The sequence below is a fragment of the Gigantopelta aegis genome, chromosome 5, assembly GCF_016097555.1.
Source record: "Gigantopelta aegis isolate Gae_Host chromosome 5, Gae_host_genome, whole genome shotgun sequence".
NCBI classification, from domain to species: domain Eukaryota; kingdom Metazoa; phylum Mollusca; class Gastropoda; order Neomphalida; family Peltospiridae; genus Gigantopelta; species Gigantopelta aegis.
Genome location: NC_054703.1, coordinates 40,041,036 through 40,062,069, shown reverse-complemented (window position 1 = coordinate 40,062,069; position 21,034 = coordinate 40,041,036). Strand labels below are relative to the sequence as shown.

The 21,034-nt window shown below is 38.2% G+C and overlaps 1 protein-coding gene across 1 annotated transcript; it reads right to left on the bottom strand.

The window, feature by feature from the left end:
- Positions 1-11,185: 11,185 nt before the first annotated feature.
- On the bottom strand, positions 11,186-19,558 carry LOC121373779 (oocyte zinc finger protein XlCOF15-like). Its single transcript, XM_041500535.1, has 2 exons — positions 19,529-19,558; positions 11,186-12,566 (listed from the first exon to the last, which is right to left on the bottom strand). The coding sequence occupies exon 2, from the start codon at positions 12,199-12,201 to the stop codon at positions 11,503-11,505; it is 699 nt and encodes a 232-aa protein (XP_041356469.1). The 5' UTR covers positions 12,202-12,566; positions 19,529-19,558; the 3' UTR covers positions 11,186-11,502.
- Between the last annotated feature and the right edge of the window lie 1,476 nt (positions 19,559-21,034).

The following is a 21,034-nucleotide window of genomic DNA, read 5'->3' as shown; positions in this document are numbered from 1 at the left end:
GTGAGATTTCGCAATTTTTGAACAAATTTAACTGTCTTGATTGAGGGGTCGTCTCACATCTCCAAAACATATTTATATCCATAGAGGTATGGCACAACACCTTTCCAGGGGTCGGTGGGGGATTTGCCTTGAAATTTTGACAGTGGCCAGCTGTTGGCATACGCGTTATATTATTTTAATTCATTACTTAGACCTAAAAAGGTGGGTTTTTTGGGAAATGCGCGGTCAGTCTAGGATCGATCCCCATCGGCGGGTATATATAAACGATCCCTTGCTAAAACAAAAATGTAGCGGGTTTTCAAGGTGCGTGTGCAAGGATTTCAGCGGGGTTGGGGTTATAGACTGTGTTGAGCGAAGTTTATATGGGGCATGGTCCCCCAGAAAATGCATTTCAATTTTTTTTAAGCTTGGACAAGTAAGGGTTTCGACCTCCAATACCCTCCCCCTGCACATGCACCCGATTCCTCTCTAAGATTATATGTCAAAATTACCAAATGTTAGACATCCAACAGCAGATGGAAGGAAGGATAGGATATGTTTTATTTAACGACGCACTCAACACATTTTATTTACGGTTGTATGGGGTCGGATGATTATTAAATCAATATGCTTTATCTTTGATGTCGTTAAACAACACCCCCCTCCCCCCCCCCATCCCAACTTTATCCTTTCCAAACGAAATAATATTTATTTGAATTTGTCGATTTTAACACATAAAATTAAGAAGTCTACTTTAGTATATTTTATTTTAAAAATATATACATGATTAATGTGTTACTAGTATACAAACTAAACTTTGAAAGTTCTACTAACACTTTATAAAATATCAATTCTGAAATAGGAAGGTACGACTGTCGATAATACGTTGTCAAGATCAAACCGGTTTTAACTAAAGACTAGTACCGTATCCTCAACCGAACGTTCTTCGTACAGCGCAAGATTTCTCTTTTAATTTTTTGAGACGAACCCTACAATTTGAAATCGGCAAACGCACGTGTTAACTTGTTAAAGGGACACACCCTAGTTACGGCTAGTTGTTAACCATTACGGCGTTGTTTTTCGCTATTAAACCCATTTTTTCACAAATAAAATTGCACTTTACTTACCGTTTATTATTTAGAATATATATTTCCATTCACCTGAAGTGTTTTTTGGTAATCCTGGTAATCCTGGTGTTTGTAATACCACAAAATGCATTTTTCGTATTTCTGAAAAACGGACGCACGTTTGAGAAAAAACCGTTGAGCAGACAAGGTCTAATCTATTTTTAGACGGGATATTTCCATTTCAATGTCACAGACGTTAGTATACCACGTGACCGTTATCATTTTGGTTCGGTTTGTTTTCTCGTGCACGGTTCGCGCAATCAACATCCGATTTGTTGTTGTTCATTTGTGAGATTTTTCTTCACAGTTCGTGAACATTTTCAGTAACAATAAAGTTCAGACAAGTAAGTATCTCAATACAAAACGTTACAAACCCTTATAAGTCCTACGATATCTGGAGAGGGGATACAACCTGGACAGAACAGTTGGAACATGTCCAGGAGGTGAAAAGAACGCATCACAAGTCTGTGAAATTTGTCGTGACGTAGGCATTGTTGTGCTTCGAGCGACATCTACCGGTGACATCAGAATACAAACTTTCAAAATTATTTCAAGCAATTGGGACATGGGGATTCCCATGGTATTTATCGATATAAAACCTGCTTTTTCACTCCATTTGATAAAAACGTGATCTAAGTGTGTTACAGGTTTGTAGATTAACCAAATTATAATTTATTTTCGCTGGATGGAACTAGGGTGTGCAGCTTTAACTGAAACTGACAACAGGCTGTCGTTTGTGCTTTGCCGAGCTATGGCGGCACAGGCGACGAATCAAGCGTATACGTTTGACGATATCCGTTCATGGCGAACACACGACTTTTTTAAAAGTGCATTTGAGCATTTGTACATGATGTTATAATATTGTAACCAGATAATGTAACTTTAAACACATTTCAGTGGCGGATCCAGAAAATTATTTGGAGGGGGGGGGGGGGGGGCAATGACATGAGACGGAATGCAAATGGAACTGGGGGAGGTTTAGAGAGGATCGTAAAAACAAAAAGGAGAAAGTTATATAATAAAATTATAACTTGCAAAATTTAGAGGGGGGGGGGGGGGGGGCCTAGATTCGCCTCTGCATTTTACAGTCTTTGACAGGAAAGGCGACCAATTTTTCAGTGATCACTCCTCTCTACTCGCCAGGAAAGCTTTTGGGTGAACGGCCATTTCATCGCCTTACAATAAAATGTATTAATCATTTCAAGATAATGATTTCAGCTCATTCATCTGTTTTATGCTGATGATAACATTTTCTGATTTGAAATCTTTGGTGAGAGCAACATGTTTTAGACGCAGCCCGAGCGTAAACATATTTTATGCTATTGGTAAAAATGTTCAGATTACAGATTACAATATCAGCTAAATGTCGCACTGGCGTAGGAAGGGGATGGGGTGGGGGTGGGGGGGGAGGCATGTGCCCCCCCCCCACACTTTGTAGCAGCAGCGAGGGTTTATATATATATTTATTTTTATATTTATATATATATTTGTGTGTGTGTGTGTGTGTGTGTGTCCCACACGTTTTTGTACTTTTGGCGGAACGCATCTTCATAAATCAAGGCTAATGTTCGTTCCTCGTATTCAGCCTTGATACATGTAGTCAAGATTACTGATATCCACTACTAGCGCCCTCTATTGGAAGAAAATGTGTAACACCGATTATGTCCCTTACACGATGACATCGCTGACCAATCACAGCATCGGTAACATGTGACAATCTTGAAAGCAATATCAAAAATTAACCGCCGAAACCTTTTCTTTTTTTTACATATCGTGACAAACACGACACGTTTCCACGGACGCTGACGCTGCCATCTTTGTTTACAATAACAAGGGAATCTATAAGGAGCGTTGCGATTCGTTGCAATCAGATCTCATCGCATCCAATGAAATTTAAGCATTTTGTGGCACTATTTCTTGACGACATGTATCAAGGCTGAATACGAGGAACGAATATTAGCCTTGATTTATGAAGATGGGCGGAACGTAGCCCAGTGATAAAGCGTTCGCTTGGTGCGCAGTCGGTTTAGGATCAATCCCCGTCGGTAAACCCATTGGGCTATTTCAAGTTCCAGTCAGTGCTCCACAACTGGTGTAACAAAGGCCGTGGTGTGTACTATCCTGTCTGTGGGATGGTGCCTATAAAAGATCCCTTGCTGCTAATCAAAAGGAGTAGTCCATGAAGTGGCGACAGCGATCCGTAACCATATGTCTGACGCTATATAACCATAAATAAAATGTGTTGAGTGCGTCGTTAAATAAAATATTTCCTTCCTACGCCCGTGTGTTGTGTTACGTTAGCGTGTGTGTATAAACATCTGATATTACAGGTTTGGAGTTCTATTCTTCTATAAGTTTATACTGAGATGATGCAGTATATATATAATACACGGTAATCTGTATGTATTAATAAATATAAATAAAGGACGGGGCCAGTGGGAACTTGCCCCCTCTTCCAATACCCTTTTTAAAGCCGCACACCCTAGTTCCATCCAGCGAAAATAAATTATAATTTGGTTAATCTACAAACCTGTAACACACTTAGATCACGTTTTTATCAAATGGAGTGAAAAAGCAGGTTTTATATCGATAAATACCATGGGAATCCCCATGTCCCAATTGCTTGAAATAATTTTGAAAGTTTGTATTCTGATGTCACCGGTAGATGTCGCTCGAAGCACAACAATGCCTACGTCACGACAAATTTCACAGACTTGGGGTGCGTTCTTTTCACCTCCTGGACATGTTCCAACTGTTCTGTCCAGGTTGTATCCCCTCTCCAGATATCGTAGGACTTATAAGGGTTTGTAACGTTTTGTATTGAGACACTTACTTGTCTGAACTTTATTGTTACTGAAAATGTTCACGAACTGTGAAGAAAAATCTCACAAATGAACAACAACAAATCGGATGTTGATTGCGCGAACCGTGCACGAGAAAACAAACCGAACCAAAATGATAACGGTCACGTGGTATACTAACGTCTGTGACATTGAAATGGAAATATCCCGTCTAAAAATAGATTAGACCTTGTCTGCTCAACGGTTTTTTCTCAAACGTGCGTCCGTTTTTCAGAAATACGAAAAATGCATTTTTTGGTATTACAAACACCAGGATTACCAGGATTACCAAAAAACACTTCGGGTGAATGGAAATGTATATTCTAAATAATAAACGTTAAGTAAAGTGCAATTTTATTTGTGAAAAAAATGGGTTTAATAGCGAAAAACAACGCCGTAATGGTTAACAACTAGCCGTAACTAGGGTGTGTCCCTTTAAGTTCCCACTTGTTTTGAGTTTGTTTACAATTTTCATTGAAGTGTCATGTCATGTCATATTGCTTTACGTGCATTCAGAACAAGCTGTTGTAGCGCACGCCTGTCCTGGGCACAGGAAAAGGGTTTGGGTGAATGGAAGAGGGGATCGTGCTGGCAAGTACAAGAGAACACCAGCAGACCGACCGGAATCGGTAGCGTGGAGGGGGAAGGGGCAGGGGGATTGAAGTGTCTCTTTCATGTGCCTTTATTTACCCTTGGTCCCCTCATTAAAATATTAACGGGTTCGCATTGGTCTTAATGTTCATGTTTTATTATTTATTTATTTGTTTTGTTTTGTTTTGTGTTTTCTTTTTCTGTACTCTGTGAATGGCAGGCGGACGTTTCGCCCCTATATCCCTACCCCATCTCCTATAGTTAGTGCCAGCCCTGACCTTGGTCCTAAATCTGTTTTAACCCTATATCCCTACCCCTACTCCTATAGTTAGTGCCAGCCCTGACCTTGTTCCTAAAGCTAACCATGGCCGTCTGTTGGTAGACTGTGAAACGAGGCATGCTGGTTAAGCCATATGACATAATGTACGGCTGAAAGGTACTGGGTTCGCATCCTGGTACCGGCTCCCACTCTTGAGCGAATTCAACGACTCCGTAGGTAGGGCTTAGGCCACCACTCCACACGGACCTGTCTCTCATTAACCACTAACTCACTCTCCAGATGTATGAGATGTGTGCCCAGGACAGCGTTACTTGGAACATTAATTGGAGCTGAGCACGAAAATAAATAGAAATACAGGCGCATGTGCAGGGGGAGGGTTTCGGGGAAGGGGGGCATCGAAACCCCTCTCTTCTCAACAATTTTTTTTTTTTTTTTTTGAAAATATATTCTAGAGGAGCATGACTGTCCCCCTTATAAAAAAAAATATTCCCATTCCAGCCAGTGCACCACAATTGGTCAAAAGCCGTGGTATGTGCTCGTCGTACACTAGTTGGAACGAGAAATAGCCCAATGGGCCTACCAACAAGGACCGACTTTACAAAGCCTGTCAATGTCTAACATGCGTTTATCTATATACATTTACAAAGCCTGTCAATGTCTAACATGCGTTTATCTATATACATTTACAAAGCCTGTCAATGTCTAACATGGGTTTATCTATATACATTTACAAAGCCTGTCAATGTCTAACATGCGTTTATCTATATACATTTACAATGCTTAAAGAAGAACTCGAGTCGGATATGAGCCATATGTGTTGGAATGAAAGTAAAGTTTGTTTTAGTTAACGACGCCACTAGAGCACATTGATTTTTTTATCTTATCATCGGCTATTGGACGTCAAACATATGGTCATTTCTGACACTGTTTTTTAGAGGAAACCCGCTGTCGCCACATAGGCTACTCTTTTACGACAGGCAGCAATGGATCTTTTATTTGCGCTTCCCACAGGCAGGACAGCACAAACCATGACCTTTGTTGAACCAGTTGTGGATCACTGGTCGGTGCAAGTGGTTTACACCTACCCATTGAGCCTTGCGGAGCACTCGGGGTTTGGAGGCGGTATCTGGATTAAAAATCCCATACCTCGACTGGGATCCGAACCCAGTACCTACCAGCCTGTAGACCGATGGCCTAACCACGACGCCACCGAGGCCGGTAAAAGTGTGTTGGAAAGATGCATACCCGGACCACTAGCGCATACTGACACTGTAAGAAATGGAAAACGCGTAATTTTAGAGTTCATAAAATAAATTAAAGGGACAGACCCTAGTTTTTAAACACTAAGGCACGTTTTTCACTACTAGAGCCGTTAATGATCGCTGGAATCAAACCTTATATTTTATTGCTTATAATATCCATTTCCGTATAACAGAAGTGTTTCTGGTCATCCTGGTGTTTCTAATACCACAAAATGCAGTTTTCATATTTTTAAAAACGCACGTGCGTCTGAGAAATAACGGTTATGGAGTCGCGTTTTAAGGATCTATTTTTTTAAGGATATTTCAGCGTCACATACTCTTGTTTCACTCTGTTGTATCCAAATTTGTTACATGTTTGTAAATTAACTAAACTTACGCCCGATTTCTCGTTGACCGCTCAAAGCAGCTAGGTTTAAACCTTCGGTCAAGATCAACTAAGCCAAGATCATAATAAACCATGATTCATTTCAAATCCTATTTCACGTACGAAATCATTATCTCGCTCAACTAAACCAGGCTGTTCTATGAAGCGGACATTCCATGTACCCCTTCATATGTTCATGTTTTGTTTCTTTTTGCCAGTAATGACAGCCCGTAGTAACAATTATTCCTTATATGAACGAGAAATACTTATTTCTATTATTAGTGAACATAGGGATGTTGTCGAGGATAAAAAAACACACCCAACAAACAGCAGAAGTAACAGGGAAATAGAACGTGCGTGGACGACAATAACCACTAAATTCAATGCAATTCAAGGCACCTTAAATCGTACAACTAAACAATTAAAAGGATGCTGGAAAAAAGTCGCCGAGTCTTGCGTCAAAACAGCAAAGATGTATAATATTGTTCTAAAGACTTTGCTAGAAAAGAGAACTGATTCATATTCTGCAGTTATAGTTGGATACTCTAGAAAACATACCGACTTTCAGACAATCTGTATATTCAATATTGTCCAGATATATAAAAAAAATGTTTTGTTTAACAACACCACTAGAACACACTGATTAATTAATCATCGGCTGTTGGATGTCAAACGTTTGGTAATTCTAACACGTTTTCAGACGAAAGTCGGTACAGTTTCCATTAGTAGCAAGATATGTTTATATGCACTTTCCCACAAACAGGACAGCACATACCATGGCCTCTGTCTATACCAGTCGTGGGATAGAAAAACCCTAACATTTTAGTAACTCATTAAAGCATATTCAAGTAATAAAAAACACTTTATCTCGCCTTCATGTAAAATTCTTTAATCCCATTGGTTGTTTGCCGTTGGGCAAATCCCTTATCCCCCTGTGGGCGGAGCCAAATTCTCTTATACCCCGTCTGTAATTTCCAACAGTTTCCAGCCGCCCCAGTTAATGCTAAAGCAATAATTAGATTATAAATAACATTGATAATCAACCAAGTATACATAATTAATTTTATTTTTACTATAAAATACACTATTTCAATACTTTTAAAAGCTGCAATGTTGAACTCGGCCACCTAATTACGGTCGTGGTGTTATTGTATTAATGCGCGATTAGCAACAGTTGTTGTTGTTGTTTTGTTTTTTTAATATTTTTATTTTTTTACTACATACATTTCTAATAAAAAAAAAGTGTTTTTTATTTTTGTTATTAATATCTGTTTCAGACAATTTCGTATTACAAACATTTGAAGTTAAAAACTCGTTTATCGACGGAACTATTTTTCGTCACTGGCAAGTGGTTTCGTTCGCGTCCGCGTGGTACGGCTCCGTTAATAAATTGTTAACAATTATTTTCTGGCGTTATTTTGATTATTTGGCTATATGGTTTAACATGTCGGCAAGATAAATTCGTTGTAGAAGCATCTCTCGGGGTATATGGCTTTTTATGTACCCTCTGTGTGCTCTTTTAAGAACACACAGAGGGTACATAAAAAACCATATACCCCTCGTGATGCTTCTACAACTTATATTATAACAAGATGTTAAAACAGATAATGTATTCCCTGTGTCATGCTGCAATGACTAAAATGGTGTGACAGATAGCACGGTTTGCATTTGCTATACTCATAGAAGTTAAATCCGCACATAGGCCTACTATTTGAAATGATCCTGTTGCAAGAAACCTCAAAGTGACCAATAGTTGTTGCATAAGTGTAATGTTATGGCCCCTCTTTATACGTTGTAATTGATTACGAAAGATAATTTCCAAGTTATGCACACCTTCTTTGGTAAAACGGAACCGCTGCAAAAATTCTTCGTCACTGTATACATCAAATGGGTTAAACTGTAATCTAAAAACACGCGGTATGTTGAATATACGCCTATTTTCTAGCATTATTTCCATATCGTCAACGTCCGCGTCCGCCATATTTCCTTGGATCAAGGCCTTAAACGCCCGATTTGGAGGTTTAACTTGAACCTGGTTCAAGAAGATTTTGATCCAAGATTCAAATTTGATTTGCAACGAGAAATTAGAATTTTAGTTAGCAGAGTTTGAACCGCGAATCAGGTTTAAACCGGCGACGAGAAATCGGCCCTTAGTGTCCATTTTTACGGGTTGAAACTAGGGTTTAGATGAAAAATATGCCTTAGCGTGTAAACACTAGGGTCTGCCCCTTTAATACAACAACAGGCTTCATAAATTCTGCCCATTATCATTATTTAGTTTGGCGGATCGACACGGTTAATTAGTGACTTAAAGGTGGCGGCATTCACAAGTGTTATTTATTTATTATTTAATTTATACATTAGCTACGAAATTTATTGTCTAGCTGGCCTTTTAATCCCAAAAGGCAAGAAGCAAATGTTTATGGCGTCACCAACCACATTAAAAATGGTTTGGTTTGTTAAACGACATCACTAGAGGACATTGAGCAAGATCTATTAGCAGCAAGGGATCTTTTATATGGACCATCCCGACAGGATAACACATGCCACGGCCTTTGATCATGGTGCACTGGCTGGGACAATTCACACGGCTTCTAGATTATGGTAGCCCCACTCCCATGGCTAGTGATATTCAATGTTGGGCTAGTAAATAACTACTATTGCCATGCCCGATGGCTAGTGAAAAAAGTTGTTAAATGCCCACCAATCTTAAGTGTCCATGTTCCTCTTTATGTAATATCCGATTATTACTATTAGTAAAATTGTATTAAGTAAAGTAGGGCTAGGGAATTTTTAATCGTGGCTAGTAAATGTTTTCTAATCAGATCCCATGGCTAGTGGATTTTGTACATTTTTTACAAGCCCTGGACTATCCGTAACAGTAACAGTGTAGTTGTGAAACCCCTCTATTAGATTACAAGAATTTTGAAAGAAAGAAATGTTTTAATTAACGACGCACTCAACACATTTTATTTACGGTTATATGGTTAAGGACTACACAGATATTGAGAGGAAACCCGTTGTTGCGACTTCATGGGCTACTCTTTTCGATTAGCAGCAAGGGATCTTTTGTATGCACCATCCCACAGACAAGGTAGTACATACAACGGCCTTTGATATACCAGTCGTGGTGCACTGGCTGGAACCAGAAATAGTCCAATGGGTCCACCGACGGGAATCGATCCCAGATCGAGCGAGCGCTGTACCATTGGTCTACGACCCACCCCAAAAGAATTTAGAAAAGTATCTTCAGTCAACATTTACAAAATGGTCTCAAAATTAAAAACATAAAACGTAAACATTAAGAAGTTCTTTATTAATAATCTGATACAGACATAGACAGGTGTAGACATTGAATATTATCAGAAAATAAACTTATAAGAAAACCCAAAATATATATAGCAAGCTGAATAATTTTGTTCACACGGTCCTGTTTAGAGTATCAATATCTGTAAAAATCATATCAAATATGTATGTTGTCCTAATTGTGGGAGCCCGAGGCCTGTGTCGTGGTTAAGCCATCGGACATAAGGCTGGTAGGTACTGAGTTAGCAGCCCGGTACCAGCTCCCACCCACAGCGAGTTTTAACGACTCGGTGGGTAGGTGTAAGACCACTACACCCTCGTCTCTCTCATTAACTAACCAACTAACAACTAACCCACTGTCCTGGACAAGACATCCCAGATAGCCGAGGTGTGTGCCCAGAACAGCGTGCTTGAACCTTAATTGGATATAAGCACAAACATAAGTTGAAATGAAATGTAGGAGCCTAACCCGGATTTTACCATACAACAATTTCGTACGTACGAAGACATATTGTACATGTAGGGCCTCCAAAATATTGGACTCGATTACTGAAGGGTCAAACTCGACCCGGACCCGAGTACCAGACTAGATATAAGTAGACTAAGATCTCACTACACGTCATCTGCCATTGAAACCCATGTTAAATTTCCCAACTTCAAACGAAGATTGCCAATAGAACGGGTTCTCTTTGGCACTAACAACATACACCATTGTGAACATACATTATATAAGCATTTATTTTCACTCCAAAAGTGAGAACATTTCCGTCTGTTTTTTTTTGCTATATGACCACATCTGGCTGTAGTACCGGTCCGAAAAGGTGGTTCATTAACCGATTCACTCCGGCTGTCTCTTGCGCTATACACCCATGTCCTAAAAGGTCAATGCACAACATCACAAAATAACATGGGCAAAATACAGTCAGAAGGCTTACCATTATTATTAAACATACATATTGTTTTAATTCTTCACCATTTCCTAGAAGTGAATATGTGAATCATAACATGTGTCACAATTAGGAACTATAGTAGACCGTGATAAATGAACTCTCACCCTGAATTGATCTGTGTAGTGAGACCCAAGGAATAAGGTGAAATAGCATTATGCATCTTAATTCTTAGTGCTGAACATGGATACCAAATCAAGCCATTGTATTTCAATCCACACATTCATGTTTTCCCTTTATGTCTCATAGCCATATAATGTAACCGGCGGCAAGCATATGGCAAAATGACGTAATTAAAATAAATAAATAAATTAAGAGTGCTCTCCCATGCGCGGCCTTTCATATACCAGTCGTGGTGCACTGGCTGGAACGAGAAATAGCCCAAAAGGTCCACCGACGGGGATCGATCCCAGACCAACAGCGAATCAAAAGGACGTTTTACCATTGGGCTACCCCCCCTCCCCCCCCCCCCCCCCCCCCCCCCCCCCCCCCCCCCCCCCCCCCCACCAATCACATTTAAACGTCTTTAACACCAGTGGGAAGCAACCTTGGATGTCAAACGTTTGGTAATTCTCACTCGTAGTCATCACAGGAAACCCGCTACATTTTCCCAAAGGATCTTTTATATACACCATCCCACAGACAGGATAACACATACCACGGCCTTTGGTATACCAGTCGTGGTGCCCTGGCTGGAATGAGCCCAATAGGTCCATCGACAGGGATCGATGCCAGACCGACAGCGCATCAAGCGAGCACTTTACCACTGGGTTACATCCTACCCAACCCCCATCATATTTAAGTCTTTAACACCAGTGTGAAGCAACATAATGCTGTCTCAGATGGGAATGCTGCGTGAAGCGTTCTGCGCACACCACACACTCGAAGTCGTTCCCGTGGTCGTGAATCAACATGTGTTGCTTCAAGTACGAGCTGCGTGTGTACTCCCTTTTGCAGATCTCACACTTGAACGCTTTGTCGCGTGTGTGTGTCTTCATGTGAGAAATCAGGCCAGCACTCTGCGAGAAAGCATTCCCACACAACTCGCACTTGAAATCCTTAACACCACTGTGCAGTAACGCGTGTCGACGTAACCTCCCGGGCAATGAGAAGCCTGTTTCGCAGACATCACATTTGTAAGGTTTATCACCAGTGTGAACTAATTTATGAATCTTCAAGTGGAATTTGCTGGAGAAATATTTTGCACACACATCACATTGGAAAGGTTTAGCACCAGTGTGGACCATCATATGCTGCTTCAAGTTATGACCCCACCGAAAACACTTCTTGCACACTTCACACTGAAATGGTCTTGCGTCACCGTGAGTCCTCATGTGCATCTTGATGGTACTCTTTCTTGAAAAACATCTGAAGCACATTCCACATTGGAAACGCTTCTCACTATCGGTCTGTGCTTGTACATGGATGTTTAAATTAGAGTTGCGTTCAATACAGTTTGATGAGACTTCACGTTCGACACATGCCTGGTCACTGGATGATGACATTGCTTACCACACCAAGGATCTTCAGTCAACGTTTTGAGGTGTTTAATTCAATAGCAACATTTCCTTAAGGCTTTTCTGAAACCAGCGTGGATACTTTCTGATATATCTCCCAAGTTATACAGACGAGTTTCAGTCAAAGTTTTGAAGTGTTTAATTCATAGCAAAATGTCTAGTTTCATTACAGGCTCTTCCAAAGCCAGCGTGGATATTTCCTAAAGTATATGTCAAAAGTTATACAGACGAGTTACAGTCAAAGTTTTGAAGTGTTTAATTCATAGCAAAATGTCTACGTTTCCTTACAGGCTCCTCTGAAAACAGCGTGGATATTTTCTGATGTATCTCCAAAGTTGTAGAATGAAGAGATACTGAAATGAAACCAGTAAATGATAAAACTAACATGAAACCAGGGGTTGTACAACTGAAGGCATCATAGCCCGAATACACTGCCTTTCGATAACTAGATGGACACTGGGACAATTGTAATATCTCTCTCAGTCAGAGATAACTCTATAACAAAACAAAAATACCGGTCTCGGTGGCGTCGTGGTTAGGCCATCGGTCAACAGGCTGGTAGGTACTGGGTTCGGATCCCAGTCGAGGCATGGGATTTTTAATCCAGATACCGACTCCAAACCCTGAGTGAGCAAGGCTCAATGGGTAGGTGTAAACCACTTGCACCGACCAGTGATCCATAACTGGTTCAACAAAGGCTATGGTTTGTGCTATCCTGCCTGTGGGAAACACAAATAAAAGATCCCTTGCTGCTAATCGGAAAGAGTAGCCCATGAAGTGGCGAAAGCGGGTTTCCTCTCAAAATCTGTGTGGTCCTTAACTATGTGTCTGACGCCATATACCCGTAAATAAACATTTCTTTCTTTCTATAACAAAAACAGAACTAGTGCCTACCACTGGGTAGACAAATATTTCAGAGCGAGTTCTAATGACTCAATGGATAGGTGTGAGATCACCACATCCTCTTCTCTCTCACTAACCACTAACACACTGTCCTAGACAGACAGCCCAGATAGCTGAGGTGTGTGTGTGCTCAGGACAACGTGCTTGAACCGTAATTGGATATAAGTAGGGAAATCAAGTTGAAATGAAATGAAATGATGTATATCAAAAATAAAGACTTAAAACAATATGCCAAATAGCTGGGGTAATTAAATAAATAGAATTGCAAACTCGGGTACCAGTTATTATCAAATTTATGTCCCTCGTTACAAGTGAAAATTATTTCACTCGGGACATAAATTTGATAATATCTGGTTAAGTTGTTTATTGTCTATATAACCCTAAAATATAGGGCTATATGTTTGACGTTAGATACTACTGCACTGATAATTTTCGAGTTCATCGGTAAGTATTTTACATAGTAACCAAAAATACACATACTACAGACAGAAACCCGACAGCACTGTTCCTGTTCATTATGTAGGTGTCTTGCTGTAGTCACTAGTTTGAAGTTAAATACTTTTACAACGATCATTTTCCACTTCGCTGATAACTCAATATGCTCTCAATATGGGCGATACTGTTGACAACTGGAGAGGAAGGATTGGGTGTTTTCAGCAACCCAGAGCAGTGAAAAGATGGAAAGAGAGAATTACGCATTATGGGTTCGTTTTTGATGCGAAACTTTAAACTTTTTCTCATTTTGAACCTCGCTATCCATGTAAGCGTAATGTTTCTTCCTGTGCCAGTGTGTGGGGGAGACGAACAAGGTAATGTCGCTTTGTTGTGGTGTAAAGCAGACTCATGTAGGTTCGGTGGAAATATTTCAGCTGACTATTTTGATATACCCTACATATCACGTTTACATGAAACATGTGGCGACATAGAACTAAATCCTGGCCCTCGATATCAAGGAAGGGGTACTGCTGTTAGATCAATGAAGGGGTACTGCTGTTAGATCAAGGAAGGGGTACTGCTGTTAGATCAATGACCATTAGACAGTCTACTTTGCGGTTCTCTAATGATGTGTAAGGCGATAATGTTGTGTACAGTAATGACCACGAAAACACCGCTGATTTGCTTAAAGCAATACGGGCTGATATACAAGGTTAAAACAAAAAAATTGATACGATTCGAGATGAACTTAAAGAAGATTTTGAACAACTGAGAGCAGAAAATCATGAACTTAAGAAACAGTTATTAAAGTTAGAGGTTATGGTACACAGTCAAGATGCCCAAAGTAGGATAAGTAATGTAATTATACATGGGTTAGACAGCTCTACCAATGAGACATGGGAGGACACAGAGTATCTTGTTAGAAATGTTTTACAGACTGAACATGGAATGGAAAATGTTGAATCCTTATCTATCGAGAGAGAGCACATCGTGCTAAGTCTAAGAACAAAACAAAGCCATTTATTGTGAAATTCAGTTTTTATAAGGATAAAGTCAGAGTAATTGAGGCAGCTAAATATGAACTTAAAGAAAGTGATAAATATAGGGTGATGAATGATTACACTGCTAAAGTAAGGAGAGAGAGAGAGGGCAGAACTTATTCCATTTATGGTGCAAGCACGAAAATAAAATAAAACTTCGTACCTGTCATATGATAAATTTATTATCGACAACAAGATTTATGTTCACAGTGATGATGGAATACAGCAGATTGGAACAAGACGCAGCAACAATGCAGCCCATAGTGAGAGTAACAAGAAAGCATTGGACCAGGGATGAGAACTTACCACAGGGACTACCTTCAACACAGACACTTAACATTGATACCAGTGAGCAACTTGAAGCTACTACAGTCAGTTAGTGAGCTGGCCGTGGCCATGTATCAGCAGAAAACAGGTGTACTACAAAGGCAATTAGAAAGAGTACAATCAAATACCAGTTGGAATTTTTGTACTTGGAATATACAGGGCATATATTCTAAACTTGGTCAGGGTGACTTTTTACAGTTCTGTCAACAATTTGAAATAATAAATTTGGTAGAAACTATGCAATATGATTGTTTTAAACTTGAAACTATTTTTTCAGAGTACAAGTGTTATTATGTACCTGCTAAGACAATCTTCTTATGGAAGGTACTCTGGAGGTGTTGCAGTCTTTATTAAACATGAATTGGTTAAATATTTTGTTAGAATACATGAAGAATGGGATAACTGTGTATTTTTTTGTTTCTGTCCCCCATCTGTAAACAATATATCTTTTATTCTAGGATGTGTATATATTTTGCCAGAACGTTCTCCTATGTACATGTATGAGTAAAGATAGTAATGGGATAGATGAACTTGAAGCGAAATTATCCTGTATTAGAACAGAAAATGACTTTGACATTGACATAATGTTAACAGGGGACTTTAATGCTCGTATTGGTTTAAATGAAGAATATATTGTGGAACATGAAGATGAAATAGACCAGTTAAATCTCGGAGAGATGTATATAATAGAAACATTTTGTGAACCTAGATTTTCACAAGATTTAACTGTTAATAAGTTTGGTTTAACTCTACTAGAAATGTGTAAGGTGTATGGGATTTATGTTGTAAATGGCAGGAAACCTGGAGATAAACATGGTTCATTTACATGTATTAGCAATAACGGAACAAGTCTGGTTGATTATTTTATTGTTTCTTCATCTATATTTAATTTAGTAAATGATATGACAGTACATTCTAGAACTGAGTCAGATCATCACCCAGTTTCCTGTGTTTTAACATTTACCGAACTGACCATAGTAAGTGTATTGTGCCAGAAGTGGTAGTTACAGAACCAGTAGTTAGATATAAGTGGTCTGATGATAGTTTTCAAACATTTCAACAAATGCTTCACTCGGATAGGGCACAGGTTGTCTTTGATTCATTTGATCACTTAGTGGATATAGATGTAAATAGTGCCTCTGATTCATTAATTGATTTATTGTGTTTTGCTGGAGACCATATGAAGTGTAGATCTTCCATTATTATAAAGGAACATAATGTAGGACAATCTGTTGGGTTTGATAGAGATTGTTGTGAAGCTAAACAAAATAAATATCGCTTATTAAATATGCTCAGAAAGTGCCCAATTAAATCAAATGTGACTGCTTATAATAATGTTAAGCATTTTTTTCGAAAATTATGTAACAATAAGAAAATGTTGTATAACCAAAGTATTATTAATGATATTGATTTTGCTGTTAAAGAAAAGGATGGTCAAACATTCTGGAAAAAGGTAACGTCGCTATTATTTTGCAAAAGTAGCCAATCAAGCATATCTCTAGAAAAGTGTCATTCATATTTTAAAACCTTGCTTAATCCTAGTGTTTGTCATGGTTCATCTTTTGATGATGAGGTAAACGATTTTATTATTAATCATGACCCTGTTGATTGTGTTGACTGCATTACATTTAATTCTACCTTTGATGCTATTAATCATGAAGAAGTAAGAAGTGCTATAAAATCACTTAAGTTAGGTAAATGCCCAGGTGTGGATGGTGTGCCGTCAGAGTTTTTTAAGAATGCATTATTTATTATACCATATCGAAGGATGTTATTTAATTCTGTTGTAAATAGTGGTACATTCCCAGATTCTTGGAATGTGGGCTTAATTATTCCATTGTTTAAGAAAGGAGATATTACAGATCCAAATAACTTTAGAGGTATTTCGTTATTAAATATTATTATTATTGGAAAATTATTTACTTCTATTTTAGAAATTAGGCATTAGGACATGGCTTGAATTTGATAATATTATCCATGAAGCACAGGCAGGTTTCAGAAATGATTACTCCACAATAGATCATATATTTACACTTCAGGCATTGTGTCAAAAATATCTTAGAAAGCCTAGACATAGATTTTATGTTGCTTTTATTGATCTTCGCAAAGCTTTTGACTTGGCAGATAGGAAAAAGTTACTGTATGTGTTGCATATGAGGGTATTCAAGGTAAAATGTTTAACATTTTAAAAGATATGTATGAAAAAGTAAAGGCTTGTGTTAGAGTAAAGAATGTTAGGACATATCCCTTATAACATCTAGTGGTGTCCGTCAAGGGTGTATGTTAAGCCCAGTTTTAATTTTTATTAATGAATTTATAAATAAGATGAATAATAGTAATCTTAGAGGAATTTTTGTGAATGAAAATATTAATGATATATTAATGCTTCTCTTTGCTGATGATGGTGTACTTATTGATGATACAGTAATAGGTTTGCAAAAAAAGCTTGATGTATTAAATAAGATTTGTGTAAAATGGGGATTAGAAGTTAATGTTGATAAATCTAATATAATTGTATTTAGAAATGGTGGGTACTTAAGACGTAATGAGAAGTGGTTTTATAAGGGCAGTCAATTAACAACTGTGTCATATTGTAAGTATCTTGGTATAATATTCTCTTCTCATTTGAAATGGTCTAAGGCTTGCGAGACTATCTATTCAAGCGAGAAAAGCCTGTTTTCCTATTTTTACTTTATTCAAGAAATACCCTACATTATCATATAGTATTGTCCAGAATATATTTGATACTAAAATAGCTATTTTATTATATGGCACTGAAATATGGATATTTACTTACTGAGAATCTACTGAAAAAGTACAAAGTATTTTGTTAAAAAGTTTTTTAGGAGTTTCAAAGAGAGTATCATCAAATGCTGTACTTGGGGAAATAGGCAGAGATCATTTGTGTGTGAAATACTTTAGCAATTGTATAAAATATTGGTGTAAATTGTTATATATGGATTCATCCAGATATCCAAAAGCTTGTTATGATATGTTGAAATGTCATGATGAAACTGGTAAAATTAATTGGGTATCACAATGTGACATGTAAGAACATTGTTGTTTCAAACAGGGTTTTCTTATGTTTGGATTGCTCAAGAATGTGGCAATATCAAATTATTTATGTCCAGCTTTGTACAGAGATGTAAAGACATTCATTTTCAACACTGGCATGATAAAATTAACTCTTCCCATTTTTTACAGACATATTCTTCTTATAAATCTCTTTTAGAAACAGAAAAGTATATAATATATTTGTCACAATACAAAGATCTCTTGAGAATTGTTTCTAAATTTAGGTGTTTGTCACATAAATTAAAAGTACAGAAAAGCAGATATAATCCAGTAATAGAAAGAAATGAAACAATCTGTTTAAAGTGTAATCTCAATCAAGTGGAAGATGAATATCATTTTCTTTTAGTAGTAACTCCTTCAAGAGAAATATTTAATTTATTGATTTCCACCCAAAATATAAAGTGTATTAAAGGAATAGCCTTGTTTTTAAAAAGAAATCTGCCAGTTTAAATTGACTATACATGTATTGTAAATTTGTACACACGTAACGCACAATTAATTTGTTTTTAAAAGTAGTTATCTTGGTCATGTGGCCTCAATAACTGAATAAATATCTTGTCTATCTTGTCTATCTTGTCTTGTGATAACAAATATTTAACATCATAAACATGTTGATCAATATGTTAAATATTTGTTACCAGCAAACTGGAAATCAAAATGATTGTTGTAAAGGTATTTAACATCAAATATAGACTATTGTTATATGTAGTCATAATAGCTGTTGATGCATGGTACTGTGGTCTCTTGGAGTGTGCCGTGTGGCCCAATACCTCTGATTTCAGCACTCGAGGTATCTGTTAGGGTTACCTCACCCTCAGTCCATATCAGTCTAGCTGACCAGTCCAGTTTGGGTGTCCCTAACAGTAGCCAAAGTTCCTGCTGGCATGGAAAAATATCCGCCCGGTCCCCCTCCCCTTCCCTAACCCCAACCCCAACCCTAACCTTAAACCCTAACCCTAACTAAAAATAATGGAAAGGACCGGGCGGATATTATACCCTATATTGAAGCCCAACCCCTTAATTAAGAAAGAAAGAACAAGAAAAAGATGATATATTACTTTTATCTACTCACGTTTCCGTTCATCGTTATATTAATTACCAACGAGCACTTTGTGTTAGAATACATATCAAGATCTTCTAAGACAAGCCGATCTCAGAAAAAAACCCATTAATTACTCACGAAAATTGTGTGTTCGATATAAACAAACGGATAATGGTTTTAAAAAATAAACAAAGGTCACAATAAATATATGACCAAAACACTATGGTACGAAACGACTATTGTACGAAATGACTATGGTACGAAATGACTTTGGTACGAAATGACTAGTAACCACAGTAACGACCAGTCCGATCCAACGGTCTACTCTTACGATTATAATATCGTAAAATAAAATTGATGTTTTTGGTCAAAAATAACCAACACGAACAAGTGATGTCATTTGTTTAAACCTGGCGTTACATATGAACACTAGTTAAAGTTCATATAAGCACAAAACGTATTTAAAATACCCTAATTGATTAAATAAACCTACCCAACAACCTGGGTCACCCATAAAGGAAACGGATACGATATTCAGAGTATTTTAGGGCTGTTGCTCGGACTGTGTAGGTACTGTGATATGCGGACCGATTAATTATATTACCTGTTCAGATATAGTCTGTTACCTACTAATTAAATGTACCATCGACGTCCCAAAATACGTTCACTTAACGGGAAAAACACAAATACGATATTTACGGAAATACAATTCTTCATTTTTCAGCTACGATACGTGAAACAAAATAGATTGCAATTAGTTAAGGTAAAAAAAAAAATCAACAATGTGGACATAAAACATCCATTCTAGTAAACAAAAGTGAAGCGCCCTCCAGTGAACACGAAAGAGGGCAACGTTTCTAACTGTTTTCAAATTTAGATACTTAATTCAGGTCCGTACCCTGATCAAACTCCGGGGGGTGGGGTTGGGTGGGGGGGATGGGGTGGGGTGGGGCACTACTTTTTACAAACAAATGAAACACTATACAAATTAAAGCCTGAGATGTGTATGTCTCAGGGTTTAATTTATACAGTATTTCATTTGTTTATAAAAAAAAGTATAGTGCCCCCCCCCCCCCCCGGATTTTGATCAGGGTACGGCCCTGCACCACTAGCATATGTGTACGGACTCCCATTTTTGTAAGGGGGGGGGGGGGGGGAGAGACTAGTTTTACCTGAACTAAAATTACTGAATCAAGATAACAACATGTATTCATATTAGCATTACTACCAAACAGCTATTATAAGGTTGCAAACGAATCACAACGCACTTTTACATGGATTACAACTAATTTTGAAGGTAGAATGATGCAAATACATGGTAAAAAGGTCTCATGTTAGCACATTCTTCCCGAATATCTCTTAATTTTTGCCCGAATTTGAGGTTTTGCTTCAACACTCGGGGGGGGAGGGGGAGGGGAGGGGGAGTGGGGGAGGGGGAGTGGGGAGGGGAGGGGGAGGGGAGGGGGGACTCGTACACTTATGTTTACTAGGGCGCATTGATTTATTATAATTAATGATCGGCTATTGAATGTTAAATATGGATTAATTTGTTTTAAAGTAATTAAAAAAGACACGGGACCTGTGTGATGCCCCCCTCTGGATAAAGTGTCAAACAGCGACTCCATTCACACATTTTTGAAGTTAAAACTATCTTTCGAAGTATGTGCGTCGTATCGCGTTGACATCAATAAGCATATATTAATTAAAACGTTAAAGCATTGTTGACGTCACGCAACGTTTTTAAGGGAACGTTTCCGGCAATTTTCGTAACTTAACGTCGCAGTTGCATAATTATCTCAGAAAGGAAGGCGGTTGCAATAAATAAATAAATAAATAAATAATAATGAAAAAAATTTAATAAAAAAGAGAAAGAAATCAAAGGCATCCACATTATTTCAAAGTACACTAACATGCATTAAATAAACCCCCAAATTGTGCCTGTCAGGGGCGGATGCAGTGGCGTAGAGAGGGTGGCCCACAGAGGCCATGTCCTCCAATG

Bases quoted from the DNA above. Each gene is read 5' to 3' on its own strand.
- LOC121373779 (XM_041500535.1), bottom strand. From the start codon at position 12,201: ATGTCATCATCCAGTGACCAGGCATGTGTCGAACGTGAAGTCTCATCA.